The sequence below is a fragment of the Carassius auratus genome, unplaced genomic scaffold (assembly GCF_003368295.1).
Source record: "Carassius auratus strain Wakin unplaced genomic scaffold, ASM336829v1 scaf_tig00216663, whole genome shotgun sequence".
In the NCBI taxonomy this organism is placed as follows: Eukaryota; Metazoa; Chordata; class Actinopteri; order Cypriniformes; family Cyprinidae; genus Carassius; species Carassius auratus.
Window position 1 is genome coordinate 167,374 of NW_020528684.1, and position 19,525 is coordinate 186,898.

General features: G+C 40.4%; 1 protein-coding gene across 9 annotated transcripts in view; it reads right to left on the reverse strand.

The window, feature by feature from the left end:
* The window catches only part of LOC113098789 (neurexin-3b), a 154,924-nt gene that overhangs the window by 126,471 nt on the left and 8,928 nt on the right, over positions 1-19,525 (reverse strand). For 5 of the 9 annotated variants that reach the window (XM_026263873.1, XM_026263871.1, XM_026263872.1 and 2 more), the window contains exons 3-5: positions 15,799-15,816; positions 13,915-13,944; positions 10,515-10,526 (exon numbers count right to left, since the gene is read on the reverse strand). In XM_026263873.1, the coding sequence (XP_026119658.1) occupies positions 10,515-10,526; positions 13,915-13,944; positions 15,799-15,816 (60 nt within the window). The remainder of the gene's footprint in view (positions 1-10,514; positions 10,527-13,914; positions 13,945-15,798; positions 15,817-19,525) is intronic. The other 4 variants (XM_026263876.1, XM_026263875.1, XM_026263874.1 and 1 more) reach the window with 1 other exon arrangement.

Genomic DNA, 19,525 nt, shown 5'->3' on the forward strand with positions numbered 1-19,525 from the left:
GAAGGTTATTATTAATCCATGCATTTATGACCTCAAGGTTAGATTATTGTAATGCTTTATTGGGTGGTTGTTCTGCACACTTAGTAAACAAACTACAGCTAGTCCAAAATGCAGCAGCAAGAGTTCTTACAAGAACCAGGAAGCAGAGATGCTCACAAGTCTCTGAGCTAGAGTCCAAGTCAAGTCTCAAGTCTCTGAGCTAGAGTCCAAGTCAAGTCTCAAGTCTCTGAGCTAGAGTCCAAGTCAAGTCTCAAGTCTCTGAGCTAGAGTCCAAGTCAAGTCTCAAGTCTCTGAGCTAGAGTCCAAGTCAAGTCTCAAGTCTCTTTATTATATTAAGTCTCTGGTTATAATAAATGTTCCATCACGTACAGCGACCCATCCAAGCTGCTTAGAACACTGCATAGCTATATATAAGGAATTCAAAGCATGTAATATGTTATTATGACAACTCTATCTATTAGCATACAATATCAACTTTGATTTTGGTAAATAATCAGTGTAAACAGGCTATTGCAAAATGACAAAAACACCAAGAATGCTTTACTTTTAAGTTAATATCTGTATTTTGCATTTATGGATTCAGTAATGGCCTTCTGTCTGTCCTGGCTGTATAGCTGCACACCTCTCGTCTGGCTTAAGAATGAACAAAGCTACACTGACTTACGTTATTCATACAATACCTACTCACAAATAAACATCAAAAACAAAGCCGGCTGCAATGAATTTCTGTGCAAAACAGCTTTTACTACTAACTCTTCCACACAAGAACATTGTTATCACACAAGAACATTTTGATAGAGAACCAAAAATATTTAAAGTAGATCAAATTAGAATAAATAAAATGGAAATGTCTACATACTATTACTACAATTTAAACTTTGCAAATAGGACATCAGCCCCTTCAAGTCAATGAACAATAACAAAGTGGGCTGCAATGAATATCTGTGCAAAACGTCATGGCTCCGCTCCTATCCAATGACAGAGGCACGCAGGTTTTTTTCCACTGGAGTACTCACGTGAAGGATGCGTCCACAACTAATAACTAATATCATCACGCTATAAAGGGTTGGCCTGCGCTGGGTGCGCCCCTCCCCCTATAACTGTTCTGTCTCGCGGAGGAGCTCATTTGTGTGCATCTGTGTGAAACACGCGCTCTGAAACACGCATAGGAAAAAAGAGCGACAGAAAGAACGGCTCCCCTCCAGCCGTGACTCGGCTCCCATCGTTCATGTTTATGAGTCGTTCAAAAGAATCGGTTCGTTCGCGAACGTCACAACTCTTACAGCGAGCTCATCTGACGTTTACTAAAAATGAACATTGTTCACGAGTCCCGGAGCTCGAGTCCGAGTCGAGTCTGAAGTCTTTCGAGGACGAGTCTCAAGTCGAGTCTGAAGTCACTGTTTGTGCGACTTAAGTCGCACTCGAGTCCGAGTCTCAAACTCGAGTCCCCATCTCTGCCAGGAAGTATGACCATATTAGCCTGGTCCTGTCAACACTGCCTATCAAACATCATACACATTTTAAAATATTGCTTATTACTTATAAAGCACTGAATGGTTTAGCACGTCAGCATTTGAATGAGCTTCTTCTACATTATAATCCTCTACGTCCGCTACGTTCTCAAAACAATTTGATAATACTTAGAATATCAAAATCACCTGCGGGCGGCAGATCCTTTTCCTATTTGGCGCCTAAACTCTGGAATAACCTACCTAACATTGTTCGGGAGGCAGACACACTCTTGCAGTTTAAATCTAGATTAAAGACCCATCTCTTTAACCTGGCTCACACATAACATACTAATATGCTTTTAATATCCAAATCCGTTAAAGGATTTTTAGGCTGCATTAATTTGGTAAACCGGAACCGGGAACACTTCCCATAACACCCTATGTACTTGCTACATCATTAGAAGAAGGGCATCTACGCTAATATTAATCTGTTTCTCTCTTATTCCGAGGTCACCGTAGCCACCAGATCCAGTCTGTATCCAGATCAGAGGGTCACTGCAGTCACCCGGATCCAGTACGTATCCAGATCAGATGGTGAATCAGCACCTTGAAAGGACCTCTACATCCCTTAAAGTCAGATTCAGCCGTTTATTTATGATCCAGAATCAGATCCCGAGGCTGAAACTGAACGAGAGCAGCAGCAGCAATGACTTGCTCTGAGCGGGGCTCGAACCCGGGTCTCCGGCATGGGAGGGGACGCACTAACAAGGAGGCAGATATTTTAAGCAGTTTTACTCACCGCCTGCGGTTCCAACACACGATCGTGAACCTTTTTCGTTGGGATTGCATCATCCTTAAGAAATAAACGATACGCAAATCCGTTGTCAAACTGGGCCTTGTTTGTAAAACAAGCATCTTCGAAATGCAGGGAACAAACACAAACACTTGCACAACTCCGTTGATGCTCTGTAAAAATAAACTCCGTCCACTTGTCGCTTAATGCTGTTTTTTCTTTGGTAATCTGTGCAGGGTTGTCTTGCCATGGCAACCAAAACAGACATTTTGCGACACTCTCGCTCTGATCAGTGACTGTCTGTGCTCAGCCTCTCAGTGCTCTGTTATACGGTGGCGCGCTCTTCTGGCAGACGTGCCCTTAGGACCCATATAAGGAAATTCCGCTCCATCTAACGTCACACAGAGCCATACTCTAAAAAGACTTTCCGAAACTTGTGGCAAACCGGAAGGAGTATTTTTGGAACAGAAATACTCCTTCAAACGTACAACTTAATTTTTGAAACTTTGTCCATGTTTAGCTTGGGAATCCAACTCTTTAACAGTGTAAAAAACTCAGTATGCATGAAATAGCATTTCACCCCCCCTTTAAAGACAGCGGAGACCAGGACAACTAGAGCCCCAGATACAGATCCCCTGTAAAGACCTTGTCTCAGATGACCACCAGGACAAGACCACAGGAAACGTCTCGGTTATGTATGGTAACCCTCGTTCCCTGAAGGAGGGAACAGAGACGCCATGTCGGTGACTGACGAATATGGGATATCACTTCGATAGACCAATCTACTTCGAGTGTAAACTAAACAAGCCAATGCACATTGGCATGCAATTATTGCATCCAGCTACCGCTGATCACTGCGTGAGTATAAGAGGGCAGCAGGTGCAATGCATACCAGTTTTTCGCTGAGGAGCCGAGCCGTGAACCCGGCAGCTCTGCGGCGGTACAGCAACCATGGTGACCGACGAATATGGGATCCCTATCAAAGCGCCATGGGTGCTGCCCCTTCCAGTGCCCTGTGCGAGCCGCCTGTGCCCCTATTAGGTGTAGGCCGGGGCTCAGAACAAATAGCTCCACTCACCGTTGTCAAAGCACTACCTCACTGGGTGAGATTGGATAACACTGGGAAACACTCGGTCCGCTTGGAGCTGGGACGCTGCGGAAGCCCCATCCTTCCCGAAGGAGCTCTCGGAGGCAAATGCACATATAGCATCCATTTAGGAGTATAAGGAGAAATTTGAGGTGATTAAAACCCTCTTGGGAAGGCAGAAGTCTGCCAGGGAAACATGAGCTCTAAGGCTATACCGTGGACTATACACATGCGAGTTCCGCTTAGGTCTCAATATGGAACCCAGCCTTCAATGGTTCTCACTGATTCATCATGAAGGCCTGGCGCCGGACGTTCCACCGCATCCAGCTGCCTAGGGTGATGGAGGATCTCAACAGGGTCTACAGTACGGACACTCTGGAGCAGTTTTAGCAAGCCGACACTAACCGGGGCCTCTCAGTGCCACTACCCGTTTGAGGTGTAGTGCACGAAGGCTATAGAAATTAGCGAACGTGTTAGGGGTCGCCCAGCCCACAGCTCTACAAATATCTGTCAGCGAGGTGCCACGAGCCAGCGCCCAGGAGGATGCAACACTTCTAGTTGAGTGAGCTCGCAACCTGAACGGGCAGGGCACATCCTGAGCCTGATAAGCCAGGGTTATGGCATCCACAATCCAGTGGGCCATCCTCTGCTTAGAGACGGCATTCCCCTTCTGCCGGCCTCCGTAACAGACAAAGAGCTGGTCTGAGGTCCTGAAGCTTTGCGTCTGGTCCATGTAGCACCTTAGTGCTCGGACAGGACAAAGCAAAGCCAGGGCTGGGTCTGCCTCCTCCAGGGGCAGTGCTTGCAGGTTCACCACTCGGTCTTTGTAGGGTGTAGTGGGAACCTTGGGCACGTAGCCAGGCCGGGGCCTCAGGATTACCTGGGAGTCAGCCGGCCCGAACTCTAGGCACGAATCATCGACCGAAAATGCATGCAGGTCCCCTACCCTCTTGATGGAGGCCAGTGCAAGCAGGAGCAGAGTTTTCAATGAAAGAAACTTTAGCTCAACTGAATGCAAAGGCTCGAATGGGCCCTACTGTAGTGATTTAAGCACTAGAGACGGGTCCCAAGAGGGTATACAGGGGGGCCGGGATGGATTTAACCTCCTGGCCCCTCTAAGGAACCTGATGATGAGGTCATGCTTACCCAAAGACTTCCCATTCACGGGGTCATGGTACGCAGCAATAGCGGCAACCTGGACTTTGAGGGTGGAGGGAGACAGCCTTCGCTCCAACCCTTGCTGCAGAAAGGATAGCATGACCGCAATCGGGCATCTTTGGGGGTCTTCTCGGCGAGAAGAACACCACTCAATGAACAGGTTCCACTTCAAGGCATAGGCATGTCTCGTAGACGGTGCTCTTGCCGAAGTGATGGTGTTCACTACCTCTTGGGGTAGGTCGCCTAGAACCTCCACGTCCCGTCCAGGGACCAAACATGGAGTTTCCAAAGGTCTGGACGCGGGTGCCAAATGGTGCCCCGTCTCTGAGTCAGTAAATCCCTCCTCAGAGGAACCGGCCAAGGAGGGGCTGTCGAGAGGAGCACTAGTTCGGGGAACCAGGTCCGAGTAGGCCAATATGGCGCTACTAGCAAGACTTGCTCCTCGTCCTCCCGGACTTTGCACAATGTCTGTGCAAGAAGGCTCACTGGGGGAAATGCATACTTGCGAACTGCGATCCGACAGCTCTCCCTCCGATGCTGAGTCCCACTGGATACCGCTGGTACGCTCCTTGACGAGGGCCCAGCGCGTTCCGTGGGTTGCTCCTGATAAGCCAGGGTTATGGCATCCACAATCCAGTGGGCCATCCTCTGCTTAGAGACGGCATTCCCCTTCTGCCGGCCTCCGTAACAGACAAAGAGCTGGTCTGAGGTCCTGAAGCTTTGCGTCTGGTCCATGTAGCACCTTAGTGCTCGGACAGGACAAAGCAAAGCCAGGGCTGGGTCTGCCTCCTCCAGGGGCAGTGCTTGCAGGTTCACCACTCGGTCTTTGTAGGGTGTAGTGGGAACCTTGGGCACGTAGCCAGGCCGGGGCCTCAGGATTACCTGGGAGTCAGCCGGCCCGAACTCTAGGCACGAATCATCGACCGAAAATGCATGCAGGTCCCCTACCCTCTTGATGGAGGCCAGTGCAAGCAGGAGCAGAGTTTTCAATGAAAGAAACTTTAGCTCAACTGAATGCAAAGGCTCGAATGGGCCCTACTGTAGTGATTTAAGCACTAGAGACGGGTCCCAAGAGGGTATACAGGGGGGCCGGGATGGATTTAACCTCCTGGCCCCTCTAAGGAACCTGATGATGAGGTCATGCTTACCCAAAGACTTCCCATTCACGGGGTCATGGTACGCAGCAATAGCGGCAACCTGGACTTTGAGGGTGGAGGGAGACAGCCTTCGCTCCAACCCTTGCTGCAGAAAGGATAGCATGACCGCAATCGGGCATCTTTGGGGGTCTTCTCGGCGAGAAGAACACCACTCAATGAACAGGTTCCACTTCAAGGCATAGGCATGTCTCGTAGACGGTGCTCTTGCCGAAGTGATGGTGTTCACTACCTCTTGGGGTAGGTCGCCTAGAACCTCCACGTCCCGTCCAGGGACCAAACATGGAGTTTCCAAAGGTCTGGACGCGGGTGCCAAATGGTGCCCCGTCTCTGAGTCAGTAAATCCCTCCTCAGAGGAACCGGCCAAGGAGGGGCTGTCGAGAGGAGCACTAGTTCGGGGAACCAGGTCCGAGTAGGCCAATATGGCGCTACTAGCAAGACTTGCTCCTCGTCCTCCCGGACTTTGCACAATGTCTGTGCGAGAAGGCTCACTGGGGGAAATGCATACTTGCGAACTGCGATCCGACAGCTCTCCCTCCGATGCTGAGTCCCACTGGATACCGCTGGTACGCTCCTTGACGAGGGCCCAGCGCGTTCCGTGGGTTGCTCCACTGGATCGGAGGTGCTAGAGTAGTGCTGGTGGTCCCCAGAGGGTTGGTTCCCTGCGGGGTTTGCCACCACTGTGACCCTCAAACCACTTGCGCTACTGCCGGAAGTGGTTCTCATCTGTCGGCCGCCAGAAAGAGCCCCAGATCGCGGCCGTGGCAACGGGACTCCGCCCCCCTGAAGGTAGCGGAGCCTGGTTTGCAGCTCCGAGATGGTCATATTCCCGCAGTGAGAACATGACTCATCCACGAAAGCCACCCATACACGTGAGGCAGCGATCGTGACCATCACCCGTTGCCAGGTAATGACCTCACCCAGAAACGCACAGGTGAAACGGCATCCTTATAAGGACGATCCGTCGTCTTTACAAAGACACACCCGTTAAGCTCTTTTAGAGAAATTTGCTCTTTAGGAAATGCTCTTTTAGTGCTGAGGCGCACAGGGGTATTGGCCGCTTGCAACACAACAGGGGTAGTGCAACCTGAAGTGTGCAATCCACTCGACACAGGAACGACCACCACTGAAGCGCCATCTCGCCAACACACGAAGCTTCCGAGAGCGTGCTGAACTCGTAGTTCACAGCAGACACAGTTGAGCAGAGCGATACTAACGCTCGGCTCTTAAGCGAAAAGCTGGTATGCATTGCACCTGCTGCCCTCTTATACTCACGCAGTGATCAGCGGCAGCTGGATGCAATAATTGCATGCCAATGTGCATTGGCTTGTTTAGTTTACACTCGAAGTAGATTGGTCTATCGAAGCTATATCCCATATTCGTCGGTCACCGACGTGGCGTCGAGAGTGACCGACTGAAAGGGACCGGATGATTCTTCTGCACAATCTGACTTTGCTGCAGATAATCTATCAATAAACACACACACCTGTTTCTCACTCTGCGCCAACACAGTCTGCAGAATGAAATAGCTCCTTGCGTGTGTTTGTTTGTTCACTACTCCCTGCTGTGTGTGTGTGTGTGTGTGTGTGTGTGTGTGTGCACTTGGAAAGGTTAAATGCAGAGTTCATATTCCAGTTCTGGGATACCACACTTGTCAACATGTCATGTCCTTTCCTTTTTTCCCCCAATAGACTGTAAAATGCATACTCTTTGCTACATTATACCAGTGTATTAGAAGATTCAGAGTGATTCATGATTCAGAGGGTCTGTTGTCTTTTTGATGTGGTTTGATGTGTGCATGCATCTAACGAATCCCAGTCCTAAAAGAAGGGGATTTCTGTATAAATTCACCCATAAATCTAGAGCACAGAAAAGTACAGAGAAGAAAAGAGAGGGAGAAAATGAGCGATAGAGATAATCCTTGTTCATAGGCAGAAACTTTGAGGGGATAATTAGTAAGACTGAGCACTGAGGACTGGGGCCGAAGAGTGAAACACTAAAGCTCTGAGCAGAGATGATCTAAACTAGAGCTGAACTTCTCCTGACTCTTCTAATCACTTCTCAAAGATGGCTAGTCACATAGCATATCTCTCAGACTGCAGTAGCCAACTAGCCCACCCAGCCCCAGTCACTTCAAACTTTAGTTTAGTCTTGTGCAGACTCTAGATTAGCTCTGAGCAGAAGCCCATTTGGATGACCTTCAGCCACCAGTAATTTCATTATCTTTAGCACCAGCACACTGATTCTCAGCCATCATCCTAAGCTAATAAGGTCTTCTCATCTCAATAAAACATAAGTAGAGAGTTTGTGAAGTTCTGATTTAATTTTCTTCCTCCAGTACATGAAAGAAATATGTTATGATTGCCTGTCTCTTCCATTATCTGCTATGTATGGGGTTGCTAGTACAGTATAATTTGTTAATTTACGTAAATGTTTTGGCTTCTTTACTATTTGTATTGATTGAAAGTGTATAGAGAGGACAGGAAAAGTGTCTAATGTGGTGTCAAAACAACAGCTTAAAGCTGTCAGATTGAAACGCAGAAGCGCAGAATGTTGACAAGCCAATCAGCTCACAGCTGCCCCTAAATGCACTTTATTTTAACGGCAATCCATCGAATATCTAATATTTTAAAACAGCTAAATAATTTTACACATAATCTTAGCAGTGTATATTTGGAGCATCAGAATCCCAGCAGTCTCTCGTATTTTGGCTACATTAAAAGCACAAATCCAAACATTTGCTTCAGTTTTAAAACAAATTGTCCATCAATATTCTATTATGAACTTTGTTTGTTTGCTTCCAATCAGAGATGTATAGTAACGAAGTAGAACTACTTCACTACTGTACTTAAGTACTAAAAGGCGGTATCTGTACTTTACTAGAGTATTATTTTTTTCTCCTACTTCCACTTTTACTTCGGTACATATTTTCGCTGAGTTTAATACTTTTACTCCGATATTTTTTTTATGTGCTGCATCGTTACTCGTTACAATTATAAAAATGTTACGAATCATTCCATTACAAACCCACATTACCACTGCCAGAACTGTAGATGGCAGGTTTGATGAAGCTGGCACATCATTGAGCGAATCAAGCGAGACTGCGCGTGCTGACTGAACTGCTGTGAAGAGAGAGATGAACACCGAGCCGAGCCAGATAATGACTCGTTCACGAGTCAAGAACCGGTTGCATCGGTTTTCGGATGACTAGTAACGTTATTTCTTTCTGACAGTTCGATTCAATAAACCAGTTGAAGAAAACAGTTCACCGATTCTTTTGCGCTCGATGCAATGGCGTCATTGGCGTTGACTGCACATGGGCTCATAACATTAACACAGAATCAGTTCAGAATCAATCACCAAAAGAATCAGTTTGGTTTCAGACGCTCTGTGTGTCGATCTGCTTCACGCTAAATAAAAACACATGCACAGTATCATCAGCTCCTCAGTTCACGAATCGGACGCGTCTGACAGAAACGGTTCTTGACTCGTGAACGAGTCATTATCTGGCTCGGCTCGGTGTTCATCTTCAGTTCTCTCTTCACATCAGTTCAGTCAGTGTACTGTTTGAGTCAATGAATTACTCCGGGATATTGGTTTGTTTTAACTCAGAGGGAGTGTCAGACACATTAAACAAGTTAAAAGCTTAATTAATCTGTGGATTAATGCGTATTGGAGACGCGAACTGTTTAAAACGATTCAGTTCGGTTTGGTGGACTGTTTCAAAAAGATCCGGTTACATCGAATGATTCGTTCGCGAACCAGATATCACAAACTGCTTTGTTTTTAACTGTCTTACAACAGACACGGAAGAGAAGACAATGCTGAATAAAGTCGTAGTTTTTTGCTATTTTTGGACCAAAATGTATTTTCGATGCTTCAAAAAATTCTAAATGACCCTCTGATGTCTTATGGGTTTGAAACAACATGAGGGTAAGTTATTAATGACATCATTTTGCAAATTGGGCTAACTAACCCTAGTAACCCTTTTTTGTTTACAAGAAGTTACAGTCAAAGGAATTGTGATTGTCCTTTAGGTTAATCATTTGAAATAGTAAAAACAATATGTTCAAACTTTTGACTATTTTCTTTAATAGCTACATAACACAATACTTCTACTTTTACTTTCAGTACTTGAGTAATAAATTTTAAAATAGACTACTTGCAATACTTAAGTACAAAAAATGTTGAATACTTTAGTACTTCTACTTAAGTGTGGTGCTTAAAGAGCACTTCTACTTCTACTCAAGTCACTTTTTTGATAGAGCACTTGTACTTTTACTCAAGTATGGTTCTCTAGTACTTTATACATCTCTGCTTCCAATTACAATGTGTATTACAGTACACGGTTAATTGGATTTTTTTTAATTTTTTTTTTGTAAACACAAGTCAATGCCACAAAACCTTTGCACAACCCACAAGGACACACCTCTGAATTGTTCTCATTTTGACAGATAAATAAAAATGAATAAAAGGTTAGCAATGACAGCAAAGAGATCCAACAGGTCAAGTTTATATGAAAGGTTCTGTCTCAGCATTTCTGATTTTAAAGCATAAATATTTGGTGGTGTTGTAATACACTCGACCTGTCCCAGGAGTCACTGACTCAGCCCAAAACACAAGCACTGTCTGAATTATATACCTACAATTTTCAAACACTAGTCTGTTCACACACTCAGCAACATGATACATGGGGCACTGCAACATTATACTTCTCAGAAATCACTGCGAATTAGACGATTCATGCATTTTGACTGCAAAAACTAGTATTTTGATCAGCAAAATATCAGTGAAATATTTAAACATCCTTAAAGTTAGGAAAAGGCATTGCTAATGAGGCCTCCTGAGATGATAAGGAAAGCATGCAATACCTTTATTTCTGCCTACACAGAGGTTGAGAAGGTTCCACAGATACAAACAGCAAGGGAGATGTCAACAAGAAGGACAGTCGGAAAGAAAGAGAAGGGAGGATGAGAGTTATTTGCGCGCACACACACACACACACACACACACACACAGACATACACACATTCAGGACAAATTTGCATGCACTTGAGGGAAATATGAGCATTGCATATGAGCACACTATAGTATCTGACTTGATTTTTCTTAGAAGTCTTTGTACTACATAATCAATACTGATTTAATTGTTTCTCCATCCGTATCACTTGAATTGAGGTGGGGAAAAAAGCATGTTAGTGTTTTTCAAAATAACAGATGCTCAGGGACAGAGTTTGGCACAGTTTTTTTTATTTCTGGTCTAGAATACAGGCATATGTTGATTCATATATTCAGCTGATTCTTTCTACATAAGGACTAAGCTATTCTGTCTCTGGTTCAGAGGCTTTCATGTCAGGATATAAGCTTTTGAATTAAGGACATATAATGGATTCATGTCTGCATCGCTGTTTATCTCCACTGAGAACCCACTGTACATGCACCCAATAAAAGTGTAAATTTCTGTGACCTTAATTAGTGGGTGGGGTTTGCTGTGAATAGGCTGCATTTTTTTTTTTTTGTATTTTATTTATTATTATTATTATTATTATTATTATTATTATTATTATTATTATTATTATTATTATTATTATTATTATTATTATTGTTGTTGTTGTTGTGGTTGTTTGTGTTGTTGTTGTTATTATTATACAATGAGAATAATTAGATACACAAGATAACCACTTATAAAACATACAAGTGCATCTCAAAAAATTATAATATTATGGAAAAGTTCTTTATTTGATTTATTTTTTGTAACTTTATTATATTCTAGATGCATTGCACACAAACTGAAATATTTTAAGGGCAATTATTTATTTATTTATTTATTTATTTTACTTCTGATGGTTATGACTTACAGCTTAGGAAAATGTAGAATTCACTATCTCAAAACAATTTAATATTTTCTCAAAGATCATTCAAAAAAAGATTTAGAAAACAGAAATGTTCAAGATCTCCAAAGCAGGTTTAATTATGCACTCAATATTTGGCTGGGGCTTCTTTTGCACTAATTACTGCTTCAGTGCTGCGTGTCATGGAGGCGATCAGCCTGTGGTACTGCTGAGGTGTTATTGAAGCCCAGGTTGCTTTGATATCAGCCTACAGCTCCTCCGTATTGTTTTTCAGATGTTACTTTTCTTCCTCTTCATAATACCCCATATATTATCTGTTAGAGGTTGTAGAGGAAGTGGTTTTGGCACTGTGGGCAGGTCCTAAAGTCCTTCTGCGAAATGAAATCAGCATCTCCATAAAGCTTTTCAGCAAATTGAAGCAAAAAGTGCTCCAACATCTCCTGGTAGATGGCTGCACTGACTTGGTTAAACATTTACTTGATAAAACACAATAGACCTTTACCAGCAGACGTCACAGCACCCCAAATCATCACCGATTTGGAAACTTCCCACAGGACTCTGGATGCTGTGCCTCTCCAGTCTTCCTCCAGACTCCAGACTCCAGACTTTGATTTCCAAATAAAATGCAAAATGTACTTTCATCTGAAAAGAGAACTTTGGACCACTGAGCAACAGTCCAGTTCTTTTTATCCTTACCCCAGATGAAATGCTTCTGAGTTTTTTTTTCTTGGTTCAGAAGTGGCTTGGTTCTAAGAATGTGACAGCTGTAGCCCTTTTCCCGAAGACGTTTTTGAGTGTGGTGACTCAGTCCTTGTGAAGATCTCCCAAGTTCTTGAATCGACAATCTTCCCAAGGCTGTGGTCAACCCTGTTGCTTGTGCATCTTTTCCTACCACACTTTTTCCTTACAGTCAACTTCCTATTAATATATATTGATACAGCACTCTGTGAACAGCCCTTTCATTAATGAACTTCTGTGGCTTACTCTCCTTGTGAAGGGTGTTGATGATTGTCTTCTGGACAACTGTCAAGGGAGTAGTCTTCCCCATAATTGTGGTTTGCATGTTTTAAACTAGCCCAAGAGGTACCCAGTATTTATATTCAAAATGAATCAAACTAATCAAGCTCAAAATGGAATATTCTTGAATTTTTTTTTTTGAGATACAGAATTTTGTAAGCTGTAAGCTGTAAGTCATAACCATCAAAATATAATACAATATGAATAAAATGAATATAATACAGGTGCCTAATTTAGGTTAAATTTCTTACCCTGTTATTTGTAACCCTGTTAACCATTTTCTTCTCCACTACTGTTACCTGCTCAGTTGGGGTTTAAAAATGCACCTCATATTCAGTAATATTATCAGTTTGAATGCACTAACACTATTATCTTTTGTAGAGCTGATTTATAGTTGAACTTAGTTTTCTTCATGACAAAACTTTTCAAAATTCACATTGTTATTGAACTAAACTGAATCAACTAAACTCAGCTGAAAAATAAAACTGTTGTCTTTTTAGCTGCATAACAGCTGAAATTGTGTTTGTTCCATAACTGATGAACTTTGCAACATTAATATTGCATCTGTATTGTATAAAGCGCTACACAAATAAATGTGACTAGCGTTTTATTTTAATTAATTACATAGAACATGATTTTTGAACATGAATTTTAGTAAGAGGGTTGCAAAAGTTAATTTTGTTTTTTGTTTATAACATATATTTAAAAAGTCAGACCTTCATATGCTGACAATATTTTCTTAATTTTATTTCACTGTTTAATATTTTAAATTACTTTTTATTTTGTCAGACAATATTATGTGCCCTCTTAGTGTAGATTGCTAGCTCATAAATTCAATCCACCAATATATACAAATATAAGACAAGATAAAAAAAAAAAAAGAAACTCATAACAGATCCTTCATACAGCTCACACTTAAAAAGCAAAACCTGTTTAAAAGGAATAATTCAATTAACAAGCACTTTTGCTTCCTTTCAGCATCACTCATTCAGAGAAGAGCTGTTCCGTTTCGCTTACGGATATATATTTATAGCTGCATAAGTAATTCTGCCAGTCTATAAATGATATCTAAGTGATATGGAGGGCAGATCGGTGATCATACATTACAGGTCAGTTGGCACTGCAGCAGCCTAACAGATGAGAGAGAATATAACTCGTTTTGACATCACGAAGAGAGTCAACCTTGAGAAAACAGCACTCCTAACCTGACATTTCACCGCAGTATCACAGAAGGATATTACATAATTAAGCAGAAGGACCATAATCATGCAGTGTAACGAGGACAGAGCCAATCATAAAGCAGGATGCCATGCAGGGAGCTGTGAGCACGTGCAAGAGCAGACACAACAACAATGTAAACACATTGGAAAATGTGCACTGAGAGAATTGAGACTGAGCATACCTTGCGGAGACTTCACCATATGCGCGAACCCTTGGGAAAGAAAACGAGAGTGATAGACAGAAAGAGAAAAAAAACTTGAGAACACCAATACCAACATTCAGGTATTGTGACCACTCATGGTTTGCTGACTGACAAACCATGGCTATCACACTTAAGCTGAAGCTTTCTGCAACGAAAAAGCTTCTCTTACAGAAAAGGTTTTGACAACATTTTTATCTCCCTACTTCCAGGACAAATTTGCTAACATTAATTAGGGCTGTCAATTATTTTATGATTTCATAAAAATTTTGTGACAACATGCCTTTAAAATATCTTTATTTGGTGGCTTTATAGTAAATTACATAGTGATACAAATGGTAGGAGGACCTCTGTTTTCACTATTATATTGCACTCTTATCAGCCAATCAGACTGGAGGACCAGAAGTTTTTGTATATATTTATTACAATTGTATTATTAAGAATTTAAGACAATTATTTTATATTTTAATATATTATAAAGTGTAATTTTTTAGCAGCCATTACTTCAGCCATTACTTCATATCACATGATCCTCCAGAGATCATTTTAAAATGCTGATTTGGTGTATAAGTAACATTTATTATTATTATCAATGTAAACAATAGATGTGCTGTTTCATATTTTTGTTAGAAACCATGGTTTCTTTTGTATTATAATTATATTATTATTATTATTATTATATTTTTTTATTATTATTTTTTTTGATGATGAAATTAAAATGCTTTATAAAATGCTCTATTAAAATGCTTTACTGTCACTTTTCATCAATCTATCACATTTATGCTGTATGAAAGTATTTAAAGAAAAGACATACAATTTTAATAATTATATTGCCTTAAGTGATATGATTATTAATTTTTAATTTGATTAGTTAATCATTATATAACGTAAACAAATAAATAAAATAAAATAAATAGCTGATTGTCTGTAAGATTGACAGCCCTAAAAGTAATAGATTATTGTAATAAACACAGAATGTGTCGCTTTCACACCCACAGCCTTTACCATAAATGTGTAAATTTGCACTTACATTCCAGTATTTTCCCAGCTTTGAGGGTTTTATATCTTTGTCATTCAGAAATTTAGCTAATTGCTAATGCAATTACATTATGGCATTTACTTCTATCAGGTCATAGGAGTCAATAATGTCATGTATATCTTAATTTAGGAACAAAAATTCCTTGTGCATTCAGCTACGAATATATATATATATATATATATATATATATATATATATATATATATATATATATATATATATATATATATATATATCCTGATGGATTTCTAGAGTACAAGATGTAGCTTGTTCTGCACATCATCACTTCTACAACACAGAGCCTGAATGAGCTCAACTTAATGTGGTGTGGGAGCATTTCACTACAAACAAGGATTATGTTCACTGCCAGCACTGTGATAGTGTGCTAAAATACAGCATGGCAACAAACACTATGATCATCTGTCAGGAGAATTCTAAGTTAGGAATAAATTACCAGTGTAATGTTAAGCACAAATGAAAGTTTTAAATTATGGTAAATTGACAACCATAGTTAAAATAAATAAATAAATAAATAATAATAATAATAATAATAATAATAATAATAATAATATTTTTTAATAAAAATAATATGATCCAAACAATAAAATTAGATTAGTTTTATACTTTTGAATGAACCATAAGTTTATTTGGACTATGATTAAAGAATGGGATTTGTGCACAAGGTGTTTGGAGTCCTGTTTTATGCAATTATCAGGCTTCATGTGTGAAAGTGACTATTAAGTGAAGAACATTATTTTAATTCTCTGTATCTGAACTTTATTTGAGTTTATACAGTATGTGAGTAAGTTTCACAGACTGAGACTTACCAGGGGTTTTGTTGACAGCTTTTGAGAAGATGGCATAAAGTGGAAGGAAGACAGAAAGTTTATCTGTTAGACACACTTTTGCCTTTGCATGAAGGCTATCATGCAAAAGTTTTATTGTCAGCTAAAAAAAAAAAAAAAAAACATACTGTTTTGTCATGCAAGGGATCAGGACTGTCCCTGTGCATGTCTGTTAAAATAAATAAATAAATACATAAATAAATAAATAAAATCCTGTGGGGAAAAAAGGTCTATAAAATCTGTTCCATTTTCAGAGAGAAACAGATTGACATTATTACTTCAAATCACTCCATCACTTCAAAAAATATTGCTGCAGTGTCCGGAATGCCACAGCGTTCCTCACATACTCTGGATGAGGCCATAAATCCAAGCAGGTTACTAAGCCAGCTGTCCAGTGTGGACCATGTGGATTTACAAGGTTGTGAGGTTTGTGTATTTCTGGACCGTGGACACAGAGTATTACTCTGACTGAAGTCTCATGTGTATAGCTATACAAGTGAATCAGCCACAGCTGGTTTTGTTTCTGAATAAACCTGTTTAAATGAATGCACACTGATTGCAAGAGAACAGCACAGTTCAACTAAATAACCACATACTGTAAAGCCTTAAACCAGGCCTTTCAGATTGTAAAGCTTACATAAATCATCTGAAAAATGTTTCTATTAAATTAAATTTGAGAAATCCAATAAAAAAAAAACAAAAAAAAAAACAACAACAACAACAACAAACAAACAAACAAAAAAAAAAACTTCAATCTAAAGGCTAATTTCAAGGAGCCTGGCATATCTAAAAAGCTGAAGATAAAAGCAAAGCGTACTGATGGACGAGAAACTTCATGATCATATATAAATATGGGATTTTTTTTATTATTATTTATTTTTCAGAATTGTATGATTCATTTGTTAATTTTGTAAACAAAGGGACTTTGGATAAGTTGTTTTCTGCAAATTAAACCATCTTTTTAATTTTTTTATAATGTATATTTTATGCATTTGCCACTTTATCCAAAATGCATTGCATTTAATGCATACATTTTTTTTTTTTTATATGAGTTCTCTCAAATTCAAATCCAGGCCTCTTTATCATATATCATCTGGATTTTCTGAAGGCTACGCAAAATCAGATATCTGAAAGTTAGAGACTCTTTTTTTTTTGTCTCTTTCCTGTCATCCTTTCAGGTTTGAAACCAGAGGATGATCAGTTTATTTATTCAATAATAGCTGGTCTGCCTGGCTAATTACATTTACAAAAGGCTTTTAGGGCAGACTTGTCAGGCTCCACTATAGGATGCACTGGGTTTCTTAGCTTACAGCACTTTTGGTAAATTCAGTTGACAGAGACGGTCTGATTTTTCATGTCTATGTTAAATTGGGAATCGACCCGCAATGCTGGTCCAGTGGTATGCTTCTGTAGAAACCAGCTTGATTTCAGCTAAAGAGCTAAATAAACTACCCATAATCCTGAAGGGAGATCCACAAGTCACTAGTATGGGTAGATAAATCACAGCAAACAATTTCCATAGACTTGTAAAGTCTGCATGAAATGAAAATGTATCAATGATTCATCCCTGAATATGTTTTGTTTTAGATATTTATTCTTTACCTTGTAATTCTTTTTAACATCAAGCAGGTTATAACATCAACTTGACCTTCTTGAACTCTTTCTGGTGACGTATGTTGGACTTTTTAAATTTAAAGGAACCTATGACTTCCCTCTTTTTTAAGTGTTGTAGTACTCGAGTCCAAACAAAACAATATTTTATTGGTCCTGGTTTTTCCATGGAGCATTAAAGCTGCAGTAGGTAACTTTTGTAAAAATATATATTTTTTACATATTTGTTAAACCTGTCATTATGTCCTGACAGTAGAATATGAGACAGATAATCTGTGAAAAAAATCAAGCTCCTCTGGCTCCTCCCAGTGCTCCTATTGCCATTTGCAGAAATCCATCCGCTCCCGGTAAGAAACGACCAATCAGAGCTGCGGTCCGTAACTTTGTGTTGTGTTCAAAATGTAGAAAAATTTATATAATAAGCGAGTACACCATGAATCCATTTTCCAAACCGTGTTTTTGGCTTGTCCTGAATCACTAGGGTGCACCTATAATAAGTGTTTATATTCAGACTATTTTAGATTGCTTCGGGGATACCGCAGCGGAGTGACCCAGTACCTTTGTGATTCTTCATAGACATAAACAGAGAGAAGTAGTTCCGGCTACGATGTTCTTCCGCAAGACGCAAGCAGTTCTGTTTATTAACCGCTAGAGCGTCAAAAGTTACCAACAGCAGCTTTAATACTACGCCTTCACTTGGACTCTATACTCTAACACTGCAGGCACATTTTGTGGTATTTGCCACAAAATCATATGCACTTTTTTGTATGCACATATGCACATACCATTTTGTGGTATGTGCATATGATCCGCTCTCTGGATTAGAGAACAATATGTGTGCTGCAGATGTTTGTGTTACACTCATACAAATCCAGTCTTGTTCACTCCACACAAAATTATATTTATACTGTCTGAATGGTTTAACCCACTTCAGTTCTCTTTCTCAACACACACTTTTCTGGTCTCGGGTTTGACATGCACTGGACTCTTAAATAAGCTGATCTTGACTATACTGCCTCCTTTGTCAACAAAATGGCTGCTTCTAAAACAATACCCATGCCTCCACTGTTAAATATAAACACAGAAGAGTTAGCAGAAGCGGATTTCCAGACAGTGTCACTTTGACTGGTTACTTGAAGCTTTGAGAGAGAGAGAGGAGAGGTGGGGGTGTGGGGTAATCGCCCTCACGTGACCATATCCCTCTTGATGACATGCTGCACAGCTTTAATCCTTTGCTCTATTTTTCATCCCAAAAACTCAAATCCCAACATTTGCCTGTTTTGGGTCAAGAGACACAAATGCCCACTGCGCCTGAATCAGGTTGCAAGTCATTTTCCCCTTTTTTATTGACCTACTTTTGTAGTAAGATTATAGTAACTGTCATTTTTTCCATGTATTATTTATTAATCCTCACAGTTAAGTCCACTGTGATTGTTTTTATTTTTTTATTTTTTTTTTACATGTTGTTGAGCATTAATTGCTTTTTCTTTTTTAAGGCTACGTTAATAACATGAAGCTCGTAAATGAAGAAAATTGTGAAGAAATGTTTCTTTTTCATCGAGTCTCTTAATAATGAAATCATCATTAAATGACAACGCATCTTTACAATGCAGCGATTCGCAAATAAACTATCAGAGATTAAACAGACGGAATCTAATGGATGCATCTTAAATGTGACAAACACAGAAATATCACATGATTTTATGTTTTGTAGCTGCTATCCTGTTGCTGTGATCTCAATAACTAAATGATGTGGCACAGTTTGCCAGTGATAGCCTACCCTCTGATCCACATCATCATGGCAGACTGAACGTGTTTTATGACTAAACACATATTGTTTTAATCTGCCTGCAGTCTAAGACAGATTTTCACATGATAATACTGACGGCTGTGCTCCTGCTGGGGTTGTGTGGTCTATCTAGCATTTTCAAACACACTGAGGTATGTGGTCTGCTTTCCTGTGCCATCTGCAAGCTCTGAGGGTCTTTGCAGTTGCCATATCTGTTTGCACTTGAAACAGTAGCAGGTTGGACAAATTACCAAAGGCAAACATTTAACCGTTTCTGAGCTAACATTTGTTACTTTGGTACTGTGCTGT